The sequence below is a fragment of the Solea solea genome, chromosome 11, assembly GCF_958295425.1.
Source record: "Solea solea chromosome 11, fSolSol10.1, whole genome shotgun sequence".
In the NCBI taxonomy this organism is placed as follows: Eukaryota; Metazoa; Chordata; class Actinopteri; order Pleuronectiformes; family Soleidae; genus Solea; species Solea solea.
The window spans coordinates 15,173,249-15,186,533 of NC_081144.1; the positions used below are offsets into that span (position 1 = coordinate 15,173,249).

Below are 13,285 nucleotides of genomic sequence, written 5' to 3' on the forward strand. Positions count from 1 at the left end.
AAGAAATTAAGAAAATATTCACATTTAAGAAGCTTGAACAATCGTAAATCTTGTTTTAATCATGAAAAAAGCTTCAAACCGATTCATCGATTATCAAAATAGTTGTTGATTAATTTAGTAATCGATTAATCGTTTCAGCTCTACACTATATTTAATAGGTCTCATAAATACATTACAGCGCTCACGATTACTCTATTTATTAGAGTTTCCATTACTGCTGCTGTAACATTGTACATTTCCTCAGGACAAATAAAGGACAATCTTATCTTAAGTGAAATAAGTGGTGATATTATTGGCACAATATCGGTATCGGCAGATATTGGCTTTTAAATGTATTATCGGATATCGGCACATACAGCAGTAGGCTAAATAGGCCACTACCTCCTTGGCGCCCTCTGCAACTATAATTGTTTTCACCTTTATTTATTGTTCTCAGTGAAGAATATTTATATCTGCTGTAGGCAATATATTATGTTAATTTCACAACACAAGAGACTAAATGACCTGTGCAGTTGGGCACTGGGAAAAAGAAGATATATATATATATATATATATATATATATATATATATATATATATATGTATGTATGTATGTATATGTGTATATATGTGTATATGTGTGTATATGTGTGTGTGTATATATATATGTGTGTGTGTGTGTGTGTATCTGTTATCGGCCCAAGCATTCCCGATATATCGACATATCAGATATCTGAAATACACAAGGTAAATAGCATTTTAGGCAAACTGAAATACACAAGGTAAATAGCATTTTAGGCAAAGCATGCAAACCTGTGTTCAGAGAGTGTAGCAGTCGAAAGATCTAAGCATACAATCCTGTGCATTTCTATAGAAAACAGATATCCCCGAGATAAGATGAGATTTAGTGTGAGCCGAGCCGCCTTCTCTGCACTCATCATTTTTCTCCCCTGGTACCACAAAGGCCTTTGTGGCTGATGTGAAACACAACAGATATCAGAAACAAAAGACACAGTGCCGAGGTTAGCCCAGTCTCTGTGGGACCAGTTGACTGAGTCGACTAGGTAATTGGTTGCGTCTACCCGCCCAGCAGGCCCTCTCTCCAGAAGCCAAATCAAAGCCCCTCCTCTCCTTTCTCCACTCTCTTCTATTACTCATCATTCCAATGGCTCACCAGGCTGGTGATGCAAAGCTACATCGCGCCGCCATGCAGCCAGCCCACGCTCCCAAACTTCTCAACACGGCAGCACAGCAGGTCGAGGCTTGTGGCAGGCTGATTTGCAGCTCGTGCCTCCTTTTTAATGAGGGGAAAATAAGTACTTGTTGTTCTGTGTCTTGTGTGTCACCACCCCCATCCCCAACTACCCACCGCCACTACAACTGGCAATGCTACCTTCCCTTTAGTGAAAAAAGGTGCACTAATTAAGATGGCTTCCTGGGATTTGGGGGAGGGGGAGGGGGGGGGTTAGCATGTGCTTCCCTCATAGAGGCAGGGCCTTGAGGAAGAGATGGGATGATGTGAGAGAAGCCTCACCAGGCATATTTCCTTCCTTAGTTCCACTTCCTGGCTTTTTTTGGGTTGATAAATCTGCTGCTAAAAATGTGTTGTTGTTTTTTTTCTTTTACTTGTAATCAGGCGAGGCTTTTCCCCTCTTCCTTTTAATCCTGCTGAATGTGACTCTTCAGGGGCATTGGTGGAAAGTGAGACAAGGGGGATTGTGTTCCTCCTGACGAGCAGACTCGGTGATGTTCTCCCATCTTGATTATATACACTCACACACTGGAAAATGCGTGGGCCAATAGGCTCTTTGTTGCTGAAGGACATCTGAAGGTTATTGGTAGATGAAGCTTTAGATTTAGATTTCTGTGTCTGGGCCAAAATTATTGAGGCATTATTAATTGTTCACACATAGCCTTGACCCTCACTCTGCCTTGACTCTTTTACCAAACTTCTTGGAGGGCTAGTGGTTTGAATAGTTTGCGAAATGTCCAAAATGAATTGCTTTCTTTCTTTAATTTCATTTTGGAGCAAATATCAATTATCTTACACTTATCACAATAAGTATTTATATGAACCAATTGAAATGTGTTTATCAGGTTTATTTTGACATCTTGCCAAACCCTTGTTTGTCCTCTGGAAGCACCAGACACTTCAGAAGTTTGTTGCGTGCTATGAATTTAACATCTACTCCAGGGATGACGAGTAACATGAGGTCCATGACAATTCATGACAATTTTAATGTTCTGCGAGTGACACAAGTGCAGAGCAATTAGTGAGTCATTTCTCATGCATACCAAAATGCCCAAGTGTCGTGTTTTTGTCCTGAATGAAATTATTTGTAGCCAAAAAGGGAGTTCCTACGCTACTTGCACAAGACACATTTTAAGTTCAGCGCCACTCTAAAAATAGCTATCCAGTAAAAATGCATATTTTTTTTTTGTTTGTCTCAGGATCTCAGATGCTGGGGGAGGCGCGGCGTACAGGGGTGGGCAGGGACTTGACAGCAGAGTGAGGCACGTCGAGAGTCAGAGAATGGGAACACGGTGTGTGGGGGTTACACAGGGAGGGGAAGGAGACGAGTCTTTCAGCTCCTCTAGAGGGTTTGAATTCCTCCCGAGCTGTTCCCCCATTTGGCAGGCACTTGTGAAAACAATTCCTCAGCTCCTAGTCACTCTGCAGATCCAATTGCCATTTCCACTTTGGAGGGAAGGAGAGTGAGAGGCAATCCAGATAGACAGAACACAGAGAGAAAAGGAGAAGAGTTTTAATGGGGTTGGACAGATGCCGAGGCCAGTTGAGCGCTTGTGTGATATTAATATCTTATGAAGGCAGTCTGGCAGAGCAAGCTCACCGTCTTGTGTGGTTTTGTGTTTGTTTGTTTGTTGCAGCAGCAGCGGCCATCGCAGTGGCTACATGAAGAGCTTGTGAACATGCACGAGGGGAAGACTCTACCTTTCACTTCACTGACTTGCCCAGATGCTTTGGCCCAAAGAAAGATGGAAAGGAATGGGAAGAGTAAGACCCTGAACTCATGCCTAGTCCACCACAGCTTTCCCTCCCACTGTGTAATTTATGGAATAAAACAGTTTGATTGTGCTTTCGTCTTATCCATAGCTCACATTATATATCACATTATGTGCAGTCAGTGTTAAAGACAAAGTGATGAACATGCCAAAATATTTAGATTTCCATTAATACAAAGCTACACAGTGTGTGGAAAATAATGTGGAAGTTATCATCTGTGTGTCTCTGCCAAATGTGCTTTCTGCTCCCGCTAAGGGAGATGAATAGGCGTAGTAAACAAACCTCCTGCTCTTCCAGACTTGAGCCAAGGCTGCTGCACAGCACCCATTCAGTGAGCCAACGGGAGATCCTGCACACGCCACGTCGCTGAGCCTCTCAACCTTCCCTTTTCACCTCTCGATCTACAAGCGCCATGACCTCTGAGCTGGAGAGTAGCCTGACCTCAATGGACTGGCTCCCCCAGCTGAGCATGAGGGCGGCCATCCAGAAGGCGGACACAGGACACCACCACGGCTACCACCATGGACACCACCACCACGGTCACCATCATGGCCAAGGGCTGGGCAAGAAAATTGTTCATCTGGATCCGGGAACAACGCTAGATCAGGAGGAGGCTGCACAGCACAGAGACGGTAAACCGCCATACAGCTACGCCAGTCTCATCACCTTTGCCATCAATGGCTCGCCACGCAAACGGATGACCCTAAGTGAGATCTACCAGTGGATCTGTGACAATTTCCCCTACTACCGGGAGGCGGGCAGCGGGTGGAAGGTGAGTCCATAGATGAAGTTCTTTGTTTTATGGTGTTGCTCTTTATGTGTGTTCTATGACAGCTGCTCACAGACGGGTCTGATTTCCAGAATGTCAAAATACTCAGTTTCCTATTATTATCAGATTTTATATAAAAGTGTACAAAGTACACAATATTGATTCTACAGTCTTGTTGAGCGTGTTCTGACCTCCAGTTTTGAAGCAGGTCGCTCATAAAAAAAAGTGAATTCAAATAACTGCACAAAGGTGAATGCTACTATTTCAGTATTTAATTGCGCTCATGTTCATATTCTCATGTTGAAGTGACTTGTAATGGCCAAGGGCGTCATTTATATATGCAAAAAAGTAGGCGTACGTGTGTGGTCCTAAACAGAAATTCTGACCCTTTCTCAATGAGGTTAAAATGAATACAAGATATCTGTTATTGCATATGATACAATTCGAAATGAATGGTGCAATTATGAAATGATATATTCTCAGAGATAATAAGGTAAACAGGAGCCATGGGGCTGACATAGGGTGAAAGGCAGGGTACAGACTGAACAGGTCTCCAGTCCATCACAGGGCCACACAGAGACAAACATCCATTCACTCTCACACCTGCAGTCATTATAGAGCAGCTAATTAACCTCTGCATGTTTTTGGACTGTGGGAGGAAACCAGAGAACCGGAGAAAACCCACACACACACGGGAGAACATGCAAACTCCATGCAGAAAGTTGCCTTTTCCTACCGTGTCGCAAACCTGAGTCTTATGCTGAAAGGCAACAGTGCTAAATGATTGCATTGTGCTTCTGACATGTGCACGCATTCCATGTAGGGTTCACACAGACTCTTGTGTATCTCTGCTTCTGTGCAGATGTGAAAAGTATGACCCCGCTGGCCTCATGGTTCTTTACCGTCCTAGCCAGTAAAAAGGCGAATACAGATCCCAATCAAGTCTTTATAATTATACGATACGGTATGTTAATACTTTATTGTCAGAACATGTCTGAAATTTGTCTTGCATCACCGCAGCTTTGTTTGCAAATGGGACATATGGGACAGGAAAAACAACAGACATTAAACATTACAATCGCCTAAGAACCACAAACATAAATACACACATTATAAGAGGAGCAGATGCTACTGTTTAAGGCTCCTTAAAGTCCCACATTTAGTTTCAAGATTGACTGGTAAAAAACTGGAGCCCTGTACCTTCGGCCAGATGGTCATAGTTTGTATTCATGGTTCAGGACATGGTTAGGGTCAGAGGTCATGTTCTTAGCCAGTCTCAACATGATTCATAAAGTTTTTTTAACTGGTTGATCTACAATTTTTGAGCAGAGCTTTTTATTTGATGAAGACATTTTGGTTTCACAGCAATGGGCAGACATTTGTACCATGTGGTGTTACAGTACTGCAGAACACTCAGTACCACAGAGGTATAAAACAAATAACTTGTTTACTTGTCCCCATATGACCTAAGGCGTCAGAGGAAATAGATCCTTTGTTTTGTCTTTTTGCAGACCAGTTAAATTATGGTCAATAATGACACCTAAGTATTCATAAGCGAGTGCCTGTTTTAGTTATTAATAACGTGTTGAAATCTAAAGTGAAATTCGATTAGAAGAAATCATATTTTATATGAGACTCAAATAACAATCCCAAACCCAGCCCCGTTGCTTGAGCTCCAAATGCAAAAAGCTGATCCTGTTGTACCTTGGAAGAGCACAGAAACCTTTTAGTGAACCGGGAATGATTGGCAGGTGTATATTGTCTCATTCAGATGACATTATTAAATCCTTATGTAAATGCTGCTATGCAAATTCTGGCTAATATGAGCAGAAAGGTGGCTGGCTGTGTTATTGGATACAAATGAATAGATCCCTATGGATGTGTCTTGGGGATTCTCTACCTTATTAGTGAAGAAGGGGATGCATATAGTCCTTTCACTGACACATTGAAAGGCTGTCTCCAAACCATCACCCTATTCATCTCTCTGAGAGCGGGAACATTTTTCTTCTTCTCTCATTATTTCTCACTCTTTCACTCTCTAACTTCGTCTCCCCAGCACTTGCACTCCACCACCACCACCACTACCAGCTCCTTCATCTCCCCTTCACTCCTTTGGCCACTCACTCCTCTCTTCCTTTTCTCCTTTGCACGAACCTGTGTTTGTTCCCGGTCTGTAATCTTCAATACACCATTCCCTCAGCAGAGATGCATGCCATAAATGGAGACAAAAAGGTTATGATACAAGCCAGGTTGTGTTGGCTGAGCTTCTTACCTGCATGTGGGATTCAATCATTCAGTTTTCTGAGACAATGGGGGTTATTTAGACAATTCTGTCCTTCTTTGACTTCAGCTCATTTCTGCTTTCCTTCTGGTTCGGCTTGGGTGCCAGGGTTAGTGTCCCATAATCACACCTTCATATTCAGCGATTTGTGTGACACCGCATTCAAGTAGCGTCATAAAGCGCTCTACTAATGGCATTGTGCTTTTTGTGTTTACACATTCAGATAACTTGATATCAGTGCAGGGAGTTAATTGCAAGATGCATCATCCCAAGTTGTCTTGCTTCCTTCATGTTCATCCTGCTAATTTATCCACAAATCTCCATCTGACTTTCTGTCTTTGCTTCCATTGATTGAATTTAATATTGGCAGGCATATTTGCAAGGACCTGGGGAAGTGCAGTGTTGACGGTGAAGGATTTTGGATAAGCACACTTGTTTTAATTGGTTTGATGCAATGTTAGATGCTTTGTAAACTAGGACCCATTACCCCCACTGGGCTATGTTTTTGAACCAACACAACTAAAATGAACACAACGTATTTTTGTATTTGTCAGTGCGACAGTATTTGACAAAATCCCATGTTTGGACTTGTGAAGAACTCCAGGCTCTGAGATACTTCTCCAGTAAGTTTGTCTCTTTCTTTATACTGAGACTGTTATCTGTCAAGTCATTAGAGGACAGTGGAGTATTCAACAGATCTGTGGAGGAGATGGATTTTCCAAACACTGACCTGTTTACGAACTGGAACAAAGTCAAGCCTCGGCAGTATTTCTAGTTAAAGCATACACCAGTCACATATCTGCACCAGCCCTATTCACCAGCCCTTGTCACACCCAGTATGAGTACTTGTATTGACTCACACCCAGTATGAGTACTTGTATGAGTACCAAGACAATTAATGATGTCATTACAGTAAAAATAATTCAGACTGGAATTTTAGTTGACTGAAAGTTATATTTAAGTTATGTTTTAAATAAATAGTTGAACTCATACAACATGTGTATGCAATGCTCAAGAATAAACCTGGCAAAATAGACCTTTTCCCACAGCAGATGTTTGTCGACGTGAAATAGTAGGACAGACACAGGTTTTACCAGTAAAATGAATTAGTTAATTAATAAATCTACTCCAGGTTTAAGAGAGCCAGGGTCGTTTGTAGTGTGATGGTAGGTCACACTATATACTTTACATTTTACCCTGTCGAAGCTGCTTTTTTGTAAACAATTTGTTATTTTAAAATTGCATACATGCTTCCCATAGTCTGGATGTGTTCCAATTAAAGGAATACTTCACCAATTTGCATTTAAGCTTTGTATTTAGATTAAAATTAGTAGTATTTTTGAAAATTGTGTTTCCCAACCTGAGTCAAGAATTATCTTGCCCACCAGTGACACTTGGTCTGAGCCTTGAAACTACAATGCTAATTCCGCACTTTTTAGCCCTACTCGTACTACTGGCACTGGTGGGCACGTAACAAAGAAAATATTGAAAATATTTCTCAACTCAGGGGAAACTGAGGTTAGGAAGCACAATTGTTCAAAAATACTACCCCTATTCTAGTAATACAAAGCTAAATGCCTGTATCATTTTACTGTATGTTCATAATAGCATAGCTAAAACAACTAATCTAATAGTGGCCTATGGCTTCTGCACAGTACTGTACTTTTGCAATATTCCCCGTTTATACCCAATGGGTGGGTAACAAACATGTGTTATATTCTGTCTCTTCATCTTCCTTAACACAATATGTAGCATAGCTTTAGCTTTCGTCTTATGTGCTACAGGATGCGTATGGATTCACTGTAGGTTTACATTTTGATCTAGTTTCACACCAAACCTGTGCAAGGAGGAGAACATCACAATAATCCCCATTCTAGCGCTGTTCAGGGCTGCAGGTGCTTTGCGCCAGGGCAAACCTGGTGCAGGTTGAGCAGCTGTGGCAGACTTTGTGGCCGCAGGATAAGTAGCAGTACAGTTCAGAAAGTGCTGATATTTCGGCCTGGCTTTCACGTTTGGGTCGACTTATGTTCGTACTGTATGTTCGAGAAGTATTTATCCCCCATAAAAGTTTCTTAGTTTCACTCCAGCTGTGTCTCCTTTGCTGTGTGTGTGTGTGTGTGTGTGTGTGTGTGTGTGTGCGTGCCTGTTTGAAGCCATGCCAACATGAGAGAGAGTGGAGGAGCGAGAACAGCGAAGTGCTCTACAGACACACACCAAACTAAAATAAAACATGTGCTGCTCCTAATGAATACCAGGGGAAATGCTGAGCCCCTTGATACCGAGGATTGTGTGAAATTTTCTGTAGCAGCACAGCGGTGCACTGCTGCTGAATGAACGTAGGGGGCACGCTGTGGTAAATGGTAAACAGTTTGCATCGACGTCGTCTTGACTTCCATTCAAAGCTACAGTTTTGCCATTCACCCATTCACTCACACATTCATTCAATGCGTCTATGTGCAGCATGTTTTTCCATCACACATCTTACCAAAGGACAAGCGAAGCCAGGATTAAAACCCACAACCTTCCAGTTGAAAGACGGCTCGTTCTACCACTGAGCCACCATTGCCACATCGCCAATGTCGTCGTATCAGAGTTGTTTTGGAATATCAGTACATGCACCTGGAATTGGACCGATCCCTGATACTGACCCGACCAACACAGTGGACTTGTTATATACCAGTTTAAAGACCTTGTATAAAAATTCCTTTATACAAACTTCTGATTGTTAAACAAACTTTGCAATTCACTATTTGACCAGCACCTTTTATAGTGTTTGCAACCAAAAGTTCACAGACGTCAGGCGCCTGTTGAATGATATAAATCACACAGGTGTCTTATTTTGTTCCGCCAAAGTAAGACAGGATTAACACAAGACTTGAAACTAGTGAATGAGACCATTAACTTCTTAGGAAAATGTTTACTGACGTTATAAATCGAGTGAGAAATAGCGCCATTTCCCCATAGGCTTCCATTCAAATGGAGTTCTTTTTGTAACCAGTGGCGTCGCCCCTTGGTGGCCAATCTTCCCTCCTACTTCCCGGGCTTCACTTTTAATTGAGTTTTTGGATCCAGTCTGTGTACCAGCCACGACCATCTCAGGGAAAGTTATGTAAGTCTGGTTCATTCCAGTTCAGGTGATTGTTGTCAGCTGTGCTCAGTAGGACACAGGCACAGAGATTGCCTGGCTGCCGCGTTCTGCCGACATGCTTAACTCACACGTGCAACACGTCGCGAGTACACACTTTGAAATGTGTTTTGTGAATGTACGGACTTTTAGGAGAGACCTCGTATGTGCTGCACTTGTTCTGCCACACTCTGCCACACACACACACACACACAGGCTTGTACACCAACAGAGAGACTCCCACTCAGGTAGGCAGCGTACGTGTGCAGTCTACAGATTACACAGGGGGAGCTCAGCAGGAGAGGAGATGAGGGGGTGACTGTCAGAGAGCAGAGGAGAGTTTTACAACCCAGCACACGCACTCCGTCTGCTCTGTATGATAATGCGAGAGTGCAAGAGCGGCTGAGTTGAAACCAGGGCAGCACAGTCATACCCACTCACTGTGCACATGCACACACACATATACATCAGATTTGCGTTGTCAGAAATCACACACGTCCATGCACCGATAGAACGGTCTTACCTTTCTGCATGTGTAGGCATGTGCACGCACGTACGCGCGCACACTTTGAAATGTACTTAACAGCAAATCTAGTTAGCTGTTGTAATCATGCAATCTTTCCATGCTCATGAGATTTTTGTGAAATTAATATTGAGAGCTCTTTTTCATCTGAGAAGTAATAATGAGCAGTTTCCTCCAGAGCTGTGGAGGAGGTTTAAAATCTGTAACAAAAAAAGAAAGGACACAAAATGAAACCACATACGCATGCATAAGCTATTGTTTATGGATCTTGTTGATGGTTCCAAATTTATCTTGTGTAACATGCATGCATAGCATTTTTAAAGAAAAGCATTGAACTGGGGTGGAATGCAAACTGTGTTGCATCAGGCTGCGTCATTCTAGTGTGTGTGTGTATGTGTATATATATGTATGTATGTATGTATATATATATATGTATGTATGTATATATATGTATGTATGTATATATATATATATATATATATATATATATATATATATATATATATATATATATATATATATATATATACATATATATATACATAAAAAATGATATTATGTATCTGTGGAAAGGCGTTCCAACCGCTCCCACACTGTGTCTTTGTCTCTTATTCATCAATTTGTGACAGTCATCTTCAATGAAATCAGTATTTGGTGTTTTGAGAATGTGGGATCACACTCGTTCAGAACCTGCTCTCATGCATTCTTTGTGTAAAGCGATGCAATGTAGGAAATTCCACTTCAAGTAATGTCTCCAATATTATTTTGATGGTACGTCAACTTACAACAGGGTGAGCGTCGTCTCTGTCCTGAGCATGTCTGCATCACATGCATTGGCACTGTGGAACTTCAGGTGTTGGGTTCATGCCACAAAAAGAGCTACAACATTCTGTCTTTTGTTTTTTTTAAATACATTTTTTAAAAGGCTTTTGGGCAAATGATTGGCAATTCTATCCATGAGAGGGGCCTTGCTTTGCCGAGGTCGCCGTCTTTGGCTGCTATGTTTCAAAGAAGAAGAACAACGTGCTTTCCGAAGGCTATCATTGTTTCCTTATGTGCTTTTGAAAGGGATGGGGGAGCGGAGGAGTTCTCTCTCTGTGACAGCCGTCTCTCCAACAGGGTTTTATCTCTGGAAACAGGATTCTCTGGAAATCCAATCAGGACCATTTCTTGATTTCTGTTTTCCTGATAATGACGGGAAATGGGAAACGTATCATTATTTAGGTGAAATAAATGTAAGCTGACAGTTTTCTGTCATACAATATGCAGCCGATGTTTGCGTGCTGTGTGCCAGTAAAATGCAACACAGCCTATTTAAACAAAACAATAAATAGCTCATGCATGCTCAACAGGTGTACATTTTGTGGGCCTTTTCCTTCATTTACATAAACTACTTTTAGGTTACGAAGCAAAAAAAAAATAGAAATACTGATGCCCTGCCCCAATAACGAAATGTTATTTTAACTTTGAGTGATCATTGAGCTTGCAGCCTCACACAATCTGAACAGCCATAGAATAGACTTAGATTAAGAGAACGGCTTAGAAATTGTTAAATGACTTACTTTAATGACTTTTGTTAGTTTACATAATGAAGATCTGTAAAATATATTACTTTTATAAGGCATAGCCGTAAAGTTGGCATTTCATAATCAGCGGTGCAGGATATTGGAAGATCACGCTGCACAGCAAGCTTGATACAAACTAAGATAAGGGAACTCTATCTTACACCTGGAGTAAAGCAGTGCATGACGCAGCACGACTGCTGTTGCTAGTTTCCAACTGATGCCGTTGTCATTTTCATGCCCTGCACCCGAGTCGTGCCCTTGCTCTCATCATGGGTGTGTTGGTCTTAAAAGGAGGTGTGGTTGGACACGTTATTGGTGCAGTGCTATCGTGCAGCAGCAGAAATCCACAGTGCCAAGAAAAACCTGGTCTAAAGTCAAAGGCGCAGTATTTTCATGCCTATTTAAATGATGCATATACACTGTGCTTGTTTAACACACCGACACACTTCAGTGGTCCTCGTCCTTCTCCCCGTCCTCATCACTTATAGACAGGTTGAATGACAGTGCAGTTGTTTATCCTGTGCAGTCTAATGGAGTTGTTAATGGCACAGCATCAGTGGGGTGCGCTGCGTCTGTGATGGACATCAAATGTGTGTTCTATGCCCTAATCGTGATAGAAAATAATATGCAAAAAGGTCAGATTAGGAACCGATATACATTGCATTTACTTTCTTGGTCTCTCTCCACTGTCCCTATACCCTGCCTCTCCTCTGTCTCCCATTTTTCCTTTCACCCCAACCGGCCGAGGCAGATAGCTGCACATCTCTGAGTCTGGTCCTGCCAGAGATTTCTTCCTTAAAAGTTAAACGTTTTTTCCGCTCAACTGACACCTAGTGCTTCTTCATTGTGTGGCCATGTACAGTATAGTGCCCTGAGACCAGTTTAGTTGAGGGTATGTTGATATGTTAAAAAAAATGTTAATTTACTGGGAATCTCAGAATTTAATGCATCTCTCTAAGTGTTACACCCTGGACTTTTCATTAGCCTGTTTTGCAAGCTGTTTCACTATCGTAAAGGGTATGTCGTTATTTGTCGTGCAATACTCTGTTGTAATGCCGACATTTTGTCTTAGAAAAGAAAATGTCTTCTATATGTTTATAGGTTTTTAAGATGAGAGGCTTACTACAGTCGTTAGTCAGATGTCAGAGCAATATGGTTAATGGATTATTGATGTGTGTTTTTTTAATTTTCCACTGTTTTATGTCAGTGTTTTTGTCATTGCAAATAGAATGTATTTGGGGTTTGGATTGCAGATTTGGCAAACTCAAGCAAACTGAATTCTGGCACATTTGGCTCTGGGAACTGGCGATGGTTATTTTTCATTATTGTATTACTTTTTAAGGACTCGGCAATTAAATGTAAGTTATGTGCATATCATTTTCTTCATTCTGCGTATAATGATGGGAGATGCTGGTAATTTAAATCTGTTTTTTTTTTTTGCAGTGGAGACCTGTATTTTCACCAAATGGTTTGTTGCAGTTTGTGCTGACTAACCTGATCTCTTTTGACCCCCCGTGGCCTTGGGCTAGCTCCCATGTAGCCAGGCTAATTGCCTGCAAATTAGCTAGTCCCTAATGTGACGTTGTAAAGGGCAGCACAACCACGATGGCCTTTGTCTTAACACCGCGTCACAGAACATCACCTGATTCGAACGAGCACTTGGCCATTATTCTGGCTCCAGTCGTGTCCTGTCTGCTCTGTTTGAGATTTGTGACTGAGGGAATTGCAGTTCGGTGCAAAGTGTCAAGTGTACTTAACATATGTGGAGTACGGCCTGTCGTCATTGGCTGCTGGGAATAATTATTTGGCCATAGCTGTGCTGAAGCTCCTGAGCTTGAAGTGACGACTTTATGTGTGTGTGTGTGTGTGTGTGTGTGGGTTGTATTTGTGTGTGCAGCCGCTTTCCTGCGCCTCAGTTTATGCACCTTTGTCTGTATTTTGTGACTGGGAAAATGCGACAGCTGTCTTATGTGAGTGTGTTTATTCCCTTGTCCATAAGTAACACATACAGAATGGCTA

At 41.8% G+C, this 13,285-nt stretch overlaps 1 protein-coding gene across 6 annotated transcripts in view; it reads left to right on the forward strand.

Annotated features, from left to right (window-relative positions):
* LOC131468347 (forkhead box protein J3-like) overlaps positions 1-13,285 on the forward strand; it is a 56,331-nt gene that overhangs the window by 5,486 nt on the left and 37,560 nt on the right. For 5 of the 6 annotated variants that reach the window (XM_058642467.1, XM_058642464.1, XM_058642462.1 and 2 more), the window contains exons 2-3: positions 2,869-2,995; positions 3,302-3,776. In XM_058642467.1, coding sequence (XP_058498450.1) covers positions 3,417-3,776 — 360 coding nt within the window. In that variant the 5' untranslated portion in view covers positions 2,869-2,995; positions 3,302-3,416. The remainder of the gene's footprint in view (positions 1-2,868; positions 2,996-3,301; positions 3,777-13,285) is intronic. The other variant, XM_058642463.1, reaches the window with a different exon arrangement.